Source organism: Ambystoma mexicanum, chromosome 4q (assembly GCF_040938575.1).
Source record: "Ambystoma mexicanum isolate Mex_15411 chromosome 4q, UKY_AmexF1_1, whole genome shotgun sequence".
NCBI classification, from domain to species: domain Eukaryota; kingdom Metazoa; phylum Chordata; class Amphibia; order Caudata; family Ambystomatidae; genus Ambystoma; species Ambystoma mexicanum.
In genome coordinates, this window is record NC_090928.1 from 1,247,884,082 (window position 1) to 1,247,897,736 (window position 13,655).

General features: G+C 45.2%; 1 protein-coding gene across 5 annotated transcripts in view; it reads left to right on the top strand.

Moving 5' to 3' along the window:
- Window positions 1-13,655, top strand: part of LOC138468321 (exportin-5-like) — a 2,334,215-nt gene that overhangs the window by 1,718,124 nt on the left and 602,436 nt on the right. For all 5 annotated transcript variants that reach the window (XM_069608827.1, XM_069608826.1, XM_069608825.1 and 2 more), the window contains one exon: window positions 10,037-10,081. In XM_069608827.1, the coding sequence (XP_069464928.1) occupies window positions 10,037-10,081 (45 nt within the window). The remainder of the gene's footprint in view (window positions 1-10,036; window positions 10,082-13,655) is intronic.

The window sequence follows — 13,655 nt, forward strand, 5'->3', positions numbered from 1 at the left end:
AAATAACACCAGTAGAAAGACTCAGGAACCAGGCGCACAATGCAGAGAGCAGACTGCCAAAGACTGCAATTACCTCTGCGAGATAGTTTTAGTTTTACTTCTAAAATCATAATTTTCGTTGTAGATACCTTTTATTTGTAGATCTAAACGTTTTCAGATCCTTTTGAAGACCTCAATCAACTTGAACAGTTAAAGTTCCGTTTTGGGTATTCTCATTGCATTGTCTGCAATGGGGAGCAATGGAATAGATTAATTCCCGATTTTGGGCGCATCTGTAGTCACCATTTTATTTTAATGTGTTTTTTATTGATTTTTAACAGAACGCATCCAACAACCCCTTCCCTGTCCCTCCAATCCCCTCCCAACCCCTTCACAGGATCCATTTAGAGAAACCCCAAACCATTGAGCGGGACGGTATGCTTATGTAATACCATAGGGTTCGCTGTCTTTGTGAACACATGGATTCCCTGTAGCCATTATGCAAAAAAGAAAGTACCATTCCCCATTCCATTGTAAACTTTGTCTGGTCCACCTGCAGAGAGTACGTCATCCATTCCAAGCAATATGCCAAATCTTCACCATCCAGTCCTTTTCTCCTGGAGGATCCTGCTGTTTCCCCCTATGAGCAATCACCAATGGTGCCGCCAGGGACAATAACATATAGGCCTTCCTCTTGTGTCGAGCCATGCCTTTCTGCTCTGGGCCTTTGATACCCAGAGTCCATTGCTCCATATCCCTGGTCACCTGCAACTGAAGATTGCCTCAACCCTGCATTCACATCTTTCCAAAACCATATGATTTTGGGACCTGCCTACCAAATATGATCCCAATCTCCCATCCCCCCACATACCTTCCAACAGTGATCGGACGAGTTTGGGTAATGTCGATGTAGTTTAGCTGGGTTATAATGCCACATCACCATTGCTTTCAGCCACATTGCCCAGATTTGGATCGTCCTGGTTAGTTTAGGAATATCTGCCCAGAGACGCTCCCATCGCTCCAAAGGGATCGATGGAGCCAGGGCTGCTTCCCACTGTAGCATATATGGCCATGTCGGGGTCTCCGGGTCAACTGATAGCAGCTTATATAGCACAAATGAGATTCCTATCCCCCCAGGTATGTTATGTATTTTTCAAAAGGTGTAAAGTGTCTTGTTGCTCTTGTTCTCACCGTGGGTTGAACCAACCAATGTTGCAGTTGGCAGTATCTGTATCCCTCCGATTCCTGTACCCCAAATTTGTTTTTTAAATTGCTCAAATAGTTGTATCTCCTGTCTGCTAACCATATCCTGTAATCATAAACACCCATTCCCCTCCCGCTGCCTGAATGCTCCCGACTTAACCCTGGGGAAAATTGCAGGTTCTGAAACTGCAGGGTTACGGGTATGGCGTTCTCTTTCCGCTTGACTTGTTCGTCCCAAATTGACTCCCCCAGGGCAATGGAAGCACTGTTGTGCATATTTTCCAGGTGGTCTGCGTATGGTAGCCATAGGACTTCATCTACCAGTTTCCCCATTACTGCCCTCTCCATTCTGCAACAGGTTTTATTTTTGTCATCCCTTAACCACTCTTTAATCACCCTAAAATGCGCCGCCACATAGTAAGTATAAAGGTTCGGAAGGGGCAAAGCCCCTTTTATCCCTGGCCCCAATCATTACCCTTGCTGAGACCGTTGACTTTTGTTTTTTCCATATTAATGACAATAATAGTTTCTGAAGCTCTTTAAAGAATGACTGCAGGGCCTTGACCAGTAGTGCCTGGAGAAAGTATGGTATTTTTGGAAGAATCGCCATATTTATGGTGTTAACCCTGCCCAACCAGGAGACTGTCAGGAGGCTCCATTTTCCTAAAAATTGTTCCTCCTTCTCTAGGAGGGGAATGAATTATGTGCGTACAGCGCCGGAATGGATTTGGTAATCTGGATACCCAAGTACGTTAGCCTATCATCCGTCATCCTTTAGGCTCAGAAGACAAACTATTTCTAGGGTATAGGACCGACAAAGCAGTAACAAAACAAACCATATCTAGATGGATTGTGCTTTGCATTTCTGAAATGATAATGTTTTGCAGGAAAAGACCTCTCTGATGGATACAAGTCACATTCAACTAGCAGAGTAGCAGCGACGTCAGCACTATAAAGTCTGGTTACCACTCCAGATATTTGCCAAGCGACAACTTCGGCTTTTACTGTTTGGACACTGTCCGGTGCGGATGTCCGGTTAAGTAGAGCAGTCCTGCGACAAATCTTATTTTAAGGACATGGGGAGTACACTCTTCCCTCCTTCAATTAATTGACACTGCTATGGGCGTCTATCTAAGGTGAGAATTCCATGGGTGGACACAATCCATTAGAAGAACAAATTACTTGCCTCTAGTAATGTTCTTTCTGAAGGATATTCCCTACATGGATTCCTCATCGCCCTCTCGTCCAATCCCACAGTTAGACCTTCTGTAGTTTTTTACAATCCCAAACTCTGCGGAGCATGTGAAAAAAAAAATAACTGATGTCAGTGTGCTGTGCAAGCTATTTGTTTTGGCGCCAACGTCCTGTCCGATCTCGACGATGAAGGCTCCGGATTTACTATGATGCATCGTATCCCCTGCTGTCGAAAAGGTATCCGAGGATATGGTGCCACAGGACAATATCTAAGACAAGGAGTCTGTGGGAGATGCATTCTTCAGATAGTACATTACCGAAGGGTAGTTATTTGTTCTCATAAAGATGTACTTATCTGTAAACTGCACAACATTACGTACCGTCACAGAAAGTATTCTGCATGGCCATTCCCCAACTAAATGTTACATGTTGGTTATACTGTATCGTAACCACGCTATTGCCATCCTAAGAGCTGATCTTGATTGCTCAGCCATGTCTACTACTGTATGAGTGTTAGGAATAGCCATCCTAAGTGATGTTATCCCATAGGTCGGCCCCAGCACCATATACTACACTTTAGAAGTCCATCCCTAGTCTAACCCAAGTCTCTGTAGAAATGTTAGTGGTTCCAAACAATTCTGGCGGTGAGTAGTCTGGAAGACATACTCAACTCGGACAGTTACAGTACAAAATGTAGTCAATGCAGGACATGCATAAAGAATGCCAGCTTGGGACCTAAGAGGACTTAAGGCCAGTTCCAGTTTAAAGAAGACCACTACCACCCCTGGGAGTCTTGGGGAGGCCCCACAGAAGTATTGACCCCAACACCGCCGCCCTGGGTCAGCCCCAGATAGCGCTAAGGTACGCAGGACTTTCCCTCAAGGCAAACCCTGTAGGGAGGGATACAGGTCAATAGATGTAAGTAATCTCACTCCCCATAACCCCTAAAAAGTTAGGAACAGGCCCAGGCAATAGCAAATCGCAGGCAGAAGCAAGGCTCATGGGTGAAGCCGTCGGGTAGGGTCACCTGTTCCCAGGTTCGAGGTTTGAAACCCCTGGTTCTGTCAAAGAAACTGGTGGCCTCAGACTGTAGACATGATCCTCTGGTTTGGTTCCACAGCGAAGAAGGGACCCTCTAGTAGATCTTCACGGATGCACATCTTGTATGGACCCCATACAGGGGGAACTCAGTGGTTGATCTCGGGTCGTCCTGCATGCACATCTCCTGGTGGAGGGTAACACAGTGGATTTCAAGAGGACCAACAGGACCTTGAAGATGGCCACGTCGAGTTCCGGCCGTTTGGGCAGTCGGAAGTCCTTGCAACAGGAGCTGGCTAGTTTTGGTCTTTGCAGAGGAAATGCAGTGGTGCACGCTCCAGCAGTGGTAAATTGGTGACAAACCTTGAGCAGGACCGGTGACTGGTTGGTCCCACCAGTCTTAGAGAGGAAGCCACCTCGCAGAGTTCTTCCCTGTTAAGAAAGTCGAGGTGCGAGACGATGTGGTTTCTGCTGGTAACTGGTGTGGTCCTCCTGTGTCCTTCAGTCGTCTTTTTTGGATCTCTTCTGGTCTAGAGCTCGACTTGTGTTCTTGGTTCCAGCTAGTCTCCTTATAGACAGACAAGGGATTGGGGGCGACCCCAGCCCTCCAATAATGACACTTGCAAAATTTAAACTTCGGGAGATTCCGGGAACCACTTCCAACAGATACGTCTCCTGGAGGAATGTGTATTGGGATCTCTGTGACACCTTCCTGCCAGCGCACAGACTAGAAACCCACGTAGATCCCTGCAAAGACTGTGCCCTCGCCCACCTTGGAAGTAAGAAGACTGCCAGCAAAGGATAGGACATCGTGGGCAGACCTTGAAACAGGGGTGGGGGGACATTTTGAGTACAATGTCCCCTATAGTGCATTATCGCAGCTGCATTGGCAAAATGGGTTAAAAAGTAACGACTGCCACAGCCTGTTCAGGGAATGCCTAAAAAGTAGCAATATTTTCACTTTTAACAAAGTTAAGGGGGTACAAAGTGTCCTGTGATCGGTCAGAAATGAGAGGCGGATACAAAGTTGCAATATTTTCAACAGACCTCTTTAATAAAGAATAAAGGGGTTGGATAAATACTAAAGAGTGTCTCCCTTACTAGGAAACTAAAGCTCAGTGTGTGTCTCGTCGTCAAAATTATGCAAACTCTCATTGTGTCCAAAAGGTATCTGACCCTCATACTAAAATAAATAATCAACGGTCTAAGGTATTGAATCCAGGAGGTGGTACCCTTCCCCTGGATTCTTTCACGTAGTCCTTTTCAACCAATGATTCCTTAAGAGCAGCGGAAATGTCTCCATCACACAACACTTTCTTAGGATGGAAAAATTGTCTTTTGGTAAAAAATTAAGTGTCGCTTTCCGACAATAAATTTAAAAGGATGACCAAAGGGTCGCTTTCAAATACTGATTACACAAGATTAGCGGAAATGTTTGTCACCCTACACTTACTTGAGGATATTTTGCTGACATACTCCCTTGCCAGGAATCCTCCTTGGCTTTGCAGATCCCCTGGTGTACTCCCCTGCCAGGTATCTTTTTTTAGAAAGCTCACTGCCTGATGTGCGTCTTTCACCAGGACTTCTATAATGTTATTTTTCGGTATAACACAGTTGTTTGTACTCCTTCACTTTATATACTGTTTTGACTTTAGGTTCCAACTTTCCCCATATTGACGTCTCCTCTGAGACATGTACAAGTCATGTCTGTTATCTTCTACATTGGTATTTACTTGTGGCAATGCTTGTTCCAATTGTCCCGAATTGACATCTCATATGTGGAGACAAAACGTGCCTTTCACCTTCTTCATTAATGTTGATTGGCTGTTGGTCATATTTACTCCAGCTTTCCCCATATTGACCCATCCAAGAGGATTTGCGTAAATTCTGGCTTTCTAAGTTACTTGGTCGGTATTCAAATTACGTATTCGATTGTTCATACGCTATCCAGCACGCCCCGGCGTCCCCACCTATGGGCAGACTCATCGGTGTTTGATGGCGTTTACAAATTGCAGCACATTGATGCAGCAACATTTTTACTTATGGAAAGCTTCCCCTGCTTTGCAGACTCTTATTTAGTTCTCTCGCTGGCTCAGCCTTCCACTGCCGGTAGAACTGCTGCTGCTTGCCACGACCACATCTTCAACAGCACCCCTGCTGTTGCCAGTCTTTCAGTCGACCCTCTAAGGCGTCGGCTGTGTCTCTCCCGGTGTCACGCCTCTCCAGTAAGTTATGCATCCAAGCAGTTGCCTTTCTGAGCGTGTTCCATTTCCCAGAGTCTGCTTCTGCCTCTGGTTCTGCTTCTCCCATCGCCCACTCTGCCTCTCTCTCGTTCACTTCCACATTGTAGGTGTTCACGATGTTTAAATGTCTCACGCTGCTGATTTCCATTTTAACTAGTTTGCAAGTTTAGCGTAGGGTTTCCTTCAATCCACATTGACTCCCCTTTCCTTTTCCTCATCTTAGTACTTAGTAACACAGAGATTCTCCTCGTAAGCACACCTGGGCCCTCCTTTCCTGTCACTTTCTGGCCGGCCTCTCTTGGCCCTCTTCCTGCTCCCACCTGTGAGGCTAAAAACCTCAGGGTCATCTTTGACTCCACACTCTTTCTCTCCTCACATTTCAAACGTCTCTAATAATTCACACTACCAGCTGCAACTCCTCAGAGGTATTCTTCCTTTCCTCTCCTTCCCCCAGAAGCTCACTGTCTCCAGAGCTCTGGTTCTCTCTAGGCTGGACTACTGCAACAGCCTCTTTCTAAATCTGCCTGCCTCTACTCTCTGCCCTCTTCAACTCATCCAAACCAGGACTGCAAGACTTGTCCTTGGCCTCATGCCCAGGGATCGGATCTCTCCAGTGGCGGTGAGGATTACGTTTAAAACCCTCTGCATTGTCCACCAGGCCTTCTGGGGCCTGGGGTCTCAGTACCTTCAACTCGCTCTTCCTAAATATGTTCCTTCTCAAGCTCTTCGCTCATCCGCCTCTAACTCCCTCAGTGTCATTCGCTTATCCAAGCAACGAGTTGGTGGTAGATATTTCTTCTGCTGGGGCCTCCCTCTGGAATAGCCTCCCTGCCTCTCTGAAACTTGAGGAGAACCATCCGGAAGCACATCAAGACCTTAATCTTTGCTTCTGCTTTCTCTCCTCCTCTTCCCCTGCTGATCTCCTGGCTGAAAACGAAACTGTACTGGTTACCTGGCTACCCTTCTGATCTCGGACCCAGGTCCTTTCCCCGCCAGTTGCACACCTGCACTGCCCCCTTGGCAACCCTTGCACTTGGGGACTGTTTCTGTATCCCTACAGCCCCCTACCAGCACTTGACACCTCAATGACTGCCCTTGCACTTGCCACCAGCTGGACGCACTTTTATTTATGGTCTCGTTTATTTTATTGTTATCCTATGTACTGCACTTCCCCTCCCCCTTTGCCCCTGCACTTTTTCCCCTTCCCCCTCCCCTGCACTTGCGCAATCTCAATGTCACCTGGCCTAGTAAAATCGTTGTTTGTTTTCCCTCTGTTCCCCCTCCCCTCCCTTGCCTTGTCGCGCCTTGAAACATTTTTGTATAGGCGCATTATAAATGCCACATCATATCCTATCATCCTTGAGGCTTTATGGAAGTTGGAGTCCACAGCAATTTTGAATGTTTTCAAGTTATATTGTTTGATGTTTTTGTTTAAATCAAAAACATTAGCAACAGGAGATGTTAAGTGTGTATTATGTGTACCGGAAGTATAAATGGTATTCTGCTCGGATTATTTAGCAAGAAGGGGATTTGGGGGTTTACAATGAGAGGGATTTTTAAAGTGACAACAAGCCATCAGGAATTTAGAAATTACATGGCCTTCTTCAAGAGGAAGGGAAGAATACCGTGTCTCTCCTGATGGGGTCACCACATCTCCTTGATAGCCATCTCCTCCCATGTGATCCTCACTCATACCACGCCCAGGATCGGGTAGCGACTGCCTTCCCATGGCCACACGGGATGAGATCTTCGGCTGCGGATCAGTAATGATGCCACAGGATTCATTACAGCCCCCACGGCATCCCATCGAGGATGGCGTGTGCTGCAATGGGTAGAAAAAGTACACGTCACAAGAAGGAGGTGACTACTCCTGCACTAGGGGTCTAAGGACACCCCGGTGAACCTTAATATTTTCAGTAGGGACCCTTGGGGTCCTTGGCAACTTACCACCTATGGTGGAGGTACTGCCATAGGCAAGCACCAGGCTCAAAGGACTAGAGGGTGTTAGGGAGAATTCTCTTATAAGGCTAATTTCCCAAACCTAGTGAGTCCCCCAGCAGCTTTGCTGGATTTTTGGGGTTTGTTGTTTTCTCCTGCTAAGAGTGAGACTCTTTTACTCCCACTCTTAGACATTATTTGAGGTATGTCTTTGACTCTTTGTGTGCTTATGGGCTATGGGGTCTTTTACTCCATAGGGCATCGTCTGTTTTTGTGTATGTGTTACACAGCACCCTCAGTGCAGTAACACAAGGGTGTCATAGTGACCCCCAAACATAGACTCCATACCTTGGGACTGACTACTGTCTCCCAGGGCATGTAAAGTCACCATCGACTTTACTAGTCCAAAATTGTGAACAGGACCAGTACTAACTAACCATCATATTGTGGAAGTACTGGAAGGGGTTAATTCGATTGCCCCTGGGTCTGTTTCCAAGGGGGCACTGTCCAGTCCCCCATTGTCGAGTTTATGGCTGGTGGCAGTGGTTACCACGCAAAATATTCCACCAGAATTTTTCCTATGGGATTTTCCCATTGATTTTAAACGCACCACCTTTTGGTGCAATGTTAAAGATACCGCCGGTTTATTTATTTAATATTAAATCACCGGTTGGGTCTTTTTGCCAGAACTCTTTTCTAAAATGGCGTTCGTGTCCGTCTCTGTAACTCCAACCAAGGTCGGGCCCTTTGTTCCACTTTTTGGCGTGCTTCTCCACAGAAGCCCTCCCAACTGGTGCCACTCTGTCTTGGTTCCACAGGATGTGTGGGTGGGGGAATTGGCACCCTGGACTGCGTTGCCTTAGCAACCCAAGTCGCACTCTGTTCTGATTGGACCAGTGGTGAGCCGCCTGGCTCACCACTTAGCTTGTTTGAGTGACAGCTAGGCTGTTGAATGGGGGTTTTTCCGCATAAAAGCAGGGCTTTTGGGACTGGAACTTCAGAAGTCGCCACAGAACCTAAGAAATCCAAAGAGGGGAGAAGCTGAGCCATCTGCAACGACACCACCGGTGAAGCCCTGCTGCAACGACCTCACCACTTTCCCGACGACAAGAGAAGATCTTCTGCTGAAAGAGTCTTCTTCCTCTGAGCTGGTGGGATCAACCAGTTCGCCATTTCGCCTTCCAGGACAAACTCCGCGGCTGGTTTCTTCCCTGGGCAGTGCAACGACTCCAAGTTTCCTCCTTGACGAGATCCTCTCTTCCCCTGGTCGAAACCACAAACTGCACCCGCTGCCAGGAACAACTGCCACCGCTGGAGCTTCCTCAACTTTAAAGGTACTGTGTGCCACCTGGCCTCCCTTTCTTCGGTTTGCCCAAGGTGACCCTTAAATCCTTGTCTTTCCAACTGGGTTGGCCCCCAGACCTCTAACTTTATCTTTTGAACCACACCAACATTTCTACAAAGACTTGAATGCATTTCGCAACTGTGTGATCTTGGGCACATTACACCTTGCTCCATTTAAAGTGGGCCTGGCCTATGAACTTTGGCTCTACAGTAGACTATGCCTTCACTAACTTGATTTGGTCTTTTAAAAGTGTTGGGAACTGTTTTATTTTTATGACCTGCCTTTTTCTCTCCCTTTTACTTAATTATTGGAGTGCCATCTAAGTTACACGCTCACCTCTGTTTTGACAAAAAGTGGTGTTTTGACTTAGACTTGTCTAATAATTCTTAAGGGAGGTGTATATACTTTTCTGATTGTGTTTTGAACTTGCTTTGATTAATAGTGCTAGTGTATTTTCTAAAGTGTGTGTTAAATAATTAATTATATACTTTTGATACAAAGCTCTGGTCAGTGTTTGCTTGTTCTACTGTGTTTTTAGCCCTAGTGTGTATCCTCTGTATACTGCCTAACTCTTCTTGAGAGAAGTCTGACTGCTCAGCCACAGCTACCAGGTAAATATGGGTGGTACAGACTGCTACCAATTGGGTTTACTGCTTACTCCTGTAGACTTAATCTTCTTGCAGTGGTCCCCAAGGGAACTGCACAGGATTCTGCCTAACGGGGTGTGGTCTCCCCTTCACTGGGTCTCTTTAAGACCAACCCAGTGGCCCAAAAACCAAAGTACATGCATGAGGTGGGTGAGACAAAAAGGCCTCGCCTCTGGAGTCAGAAAACTATAGCAGTGCTGGAAGGCTGTGGACAGAGGGATAGATTTGTAAAAATAAATCTCTCGAACAATGTAGCTGTCGAAGCTTGCAGGAAATAATATTGGCTAGCTGTGGGTCTGTGTCTCCTGTTCTCTAAACATAGCATAGAGAGAAACCTTACTAATACTTGATATCATAAACAACTTTGACGCAAGAAGGCTGTTTGTGTATTCATCTACTTGGATTTCCACTACCCTTAGTCACTGTGACTTTCCCTTTTGTTTTTTTAGGTGCTGTCAGTTTATCCATTGAGGATGCAGAGTCTGATTCTGATGGTAAGTACCAATGTCATTCTGACTTTCATCAGTGACCAACTCTGCCTCCGATACTAGTTTTCAATTTATTTTTTTAAACTTACATTTTTATTTCGATCTTGTCACAGTTTCCAGTTACAGCTTGTATACTTCACATTAAGACAACCTGAAATAGCTACTGAAAGACACCACACACAACTCAGAAAATGCACACTTCTATAAACCGCAGCAAAGCAGAATCTTGTAAAAAGAAAAAACACACTACAACCATCCGTACAACGTTAACCAGGTGTGACCCATCTCTACATGTTTAGGCCTGCTTAAGTCGTTGGGACCCCTTCCCGATCTCTCCTCGAAGCCAGTGGGCCTGACCCACACACATCTCACTTGTCTTCTTCCACCATGCCTCCAACCTTATCAGCCCAATTCTCATTTGCTGATCAGTGGACCCCTCCCCTCCTGGAACGTCACCATATGGTCATTTACCATAGCCGTTAACTTCTCCATCGTATACATGTCCCTCAGTTTTCGTTTCCAGACCCCCATTAACTTCCACCTTTGTGGCAGTACAATCGTACCTGCTCGTAACATTGGTTCCCATAATCTCGGAAGCCTTATGTCATCCCTATCTAATGGGGATACTCCTAGTAGGTTCTGGAGGTGGTCTGGGTCTAAAAAGAGACTGTGACCTCCTTCATCCAACACAAGACTGCTGACCAAAAGATCTGGATCACAGTGCAATCCCACCACATATGAAACCCTGAGGCCCGGGGACAGAACAGGGAGAAGCCCCGAAACATTTTGGAGATTGGGATTGGATCTATATGCCATCTGTGCAGGACCTTGAAATTGTGCACTGTTGTGGACGTAAACGGATTGACATGGAAGACCATCCTTAATATCTTGAACCATGTCTTCTTCGTGATTTCCGTCACAACCCAGCCCCCCCTCCACATCTTTGCTTGGAGTCCTGTCTATTTCCAACCTCAGCAATAACCATAGCTCTGTATAAGCGCAAGAGTATCCCCTTCTGACCCTCGGCAGAAGCGAAGACCTCGAATTGAGTCCAGTTCCTAGTCAATGTATCTACCCATCTCCTGTCAATGAGCAACCCTCTTAGCCTGAGATATGCCAAGATGGACAATGAGTCCTTCACCACATCATCAGCCAAGGTGTCATATTCTATGAAGGACCCCTCTGGAAACAGCTGACCTACCCTCTCCAACCCACTGTCCGACCAAATCTGGGAATGACGAAAGCTCTGCCTAGCTAGATCTATTGGGGCCGGGCTCCGCACACCGACAAAAGCGGGGACAGCCAAGAGGACAAATGAACATTAGTCTTGGATTCTTTCCATAGGGACAATAAAACCCAGAAGAATTATTATAATGTATTAATGTGTTACAGTTTATAAATAAACTGTTCACATGATTACATATTATGTATACATATTCTAATAATCAAAGACAAAGATTTACATATCCAAAAGAAACTATACTCATAAAATGTACTAAAACATATTGTAATTACTAAAATACAATACAATATACCATGGAACGTTGTCTTATATGCATACATGGAACACATTTTAGATTCCAATTCCGTAATACCTTTAATGTACTCCAGATCAAATACCAAGCACTTCAGTTATAATCAGATATAAATACCCAATAGCCTCTCAATCACTAGCCATACATTATACATTGCTATTAAACACTTCAGATTTGTAGAGTTAAGATTCCGCCACCAGAACATTTCCTCCTTTATATGCTCTATATTATGCATATAATTCTCATAATGTCTTTTATAGGTGTTTATCATCCTCGGGCAGCAGGTCAATACATGTTTCCCTGAATCAATCGATTCTTTATCCTCACATAATGTACAACATCGCTCAGAACAAGTTTGTTTGTTTATTACTCCAGTGTTTTCCAGGACTGGGAGATGGTTAAACCTAACAAGCAAAATAAATCTTCTGAGTCTAATTCCTGGACATAAGTTTAGATATTGTTGGGGCTTTTTGTATGTATGCAGAATGTATTTCACAAACTGATATTTTTTTTTGTTGTTCAAGGTGAGCATAATTTTCTAACCAGTCGCCTAGATCAATTTTCCTTGACAGAGCAGATTTAACTGCTGGGGAGAACTCTCCCTGTCAATTACTCCAATTTCAAGTGTTAAAAAAATGTCAATATTGGTTTTTAAGGGCGACTTCTTGGGTTTCTTACACAATTCTTGCCACAAAGAGACCAGAAGTTGGTTACAAGAGGTGTTGCCCAGCTTCAGGAAAAGTTATGCCCTTCTCTTAAGGACCATCGATTTCAGAGATTGCATACCCAGCTCAAGTATGATGATGGCCATCGGGATACAGGTAGGGAGGCCAGGACTTTTTTCCAAAATGTACCCTCCACTACCTGAAGCCACTTAAGATCAATCTTTTGGATGGCGTCAAGGCCATATATCATCATAGGGGTAAAAACCTGCTGAAACAATAGTGAAACGGTAAACCAGAGCCGTGATTTGGTCACCTCATTTTTCTGGCTTGGTAGCAAGGCAAGTAATCATTGGTAGTCTCGAACTCAATGCCCAGATATCTATAGTTGGTTGTGTACAGTATGACTAGTTCTTGCACTCCAAGTCTTATACGAGTGATCTTTTTGCTGGAAAAAAACATAACTTGGGTCTTTTCCAAGTTAATTATCAGATTGTTCCTCTTTGTGTACAACCATAATGCTTCAGCCGATCGTCTTAGGCCAATTAAATGTGTGGTCAAGAATGACCAGGTCGTCTCCATATGCAAATACCAGGCATCTTTCGGCACCTAGTCGGGGGGGGGGGGGGCAGTTGTATACCGCAGAAATTGCTTCAGGGAGGTCATAAACAAAAAGATCGTATAACATATGTGCCGTCACACAACCCTGCTTAACCCCTCGATTCTGTTCCACTTGTGCAGTCATATTGCCTTGCGACGCGAGCTTCAGGCAAACCGTATTATTTTCATGTAGAAGTCTTAAATCGTACAGAAGAACTTGCGGGCAGCCGAGCATTTCTAATTTAGCCCAGCGTACCTCTCTACGTACTCAGTCAAATGCTGCTTTAAAGTTGACAAATGGGGCATTCATGCGCAAGGTATCCAGAATGACCAGGTTGTACGTGGTGGAATAGCCCTGCCTGAAACCACTCTGGAAACGATTAAGGAGCCCCCTCAAGTCTATCCATCTTTGGAGTTCATTTAGTAAGAAGCTCGCAAAAAAGTTACCGGTACAGTCCAGCATGGATAATAGCCTATAATTTGCTGGATTCAGCTTATCATTCTTTTTATGTATAGGGATTAATATGGCCTTCTGCCATAAACTCGGATTTCTTCCTTCACAGAAAACCTTATCGAACAGAATCTTTAGGAGCTCTGCCCAAAACACTGGTTTGTTTTTCAGTGTGACATTAGCCAGTCCATTCGGCCCAGGTGCGCGGGATGATTTTAATTCTTTTATTTCGTTAATAAGTTGGTCTACCGTGATTGAAAAGGGGGGACAAGCGGGTCAGTCGTCCTGGAGCAGCTACCTTTCTCTCCATCAGAGATATTACGTTCCTGCTA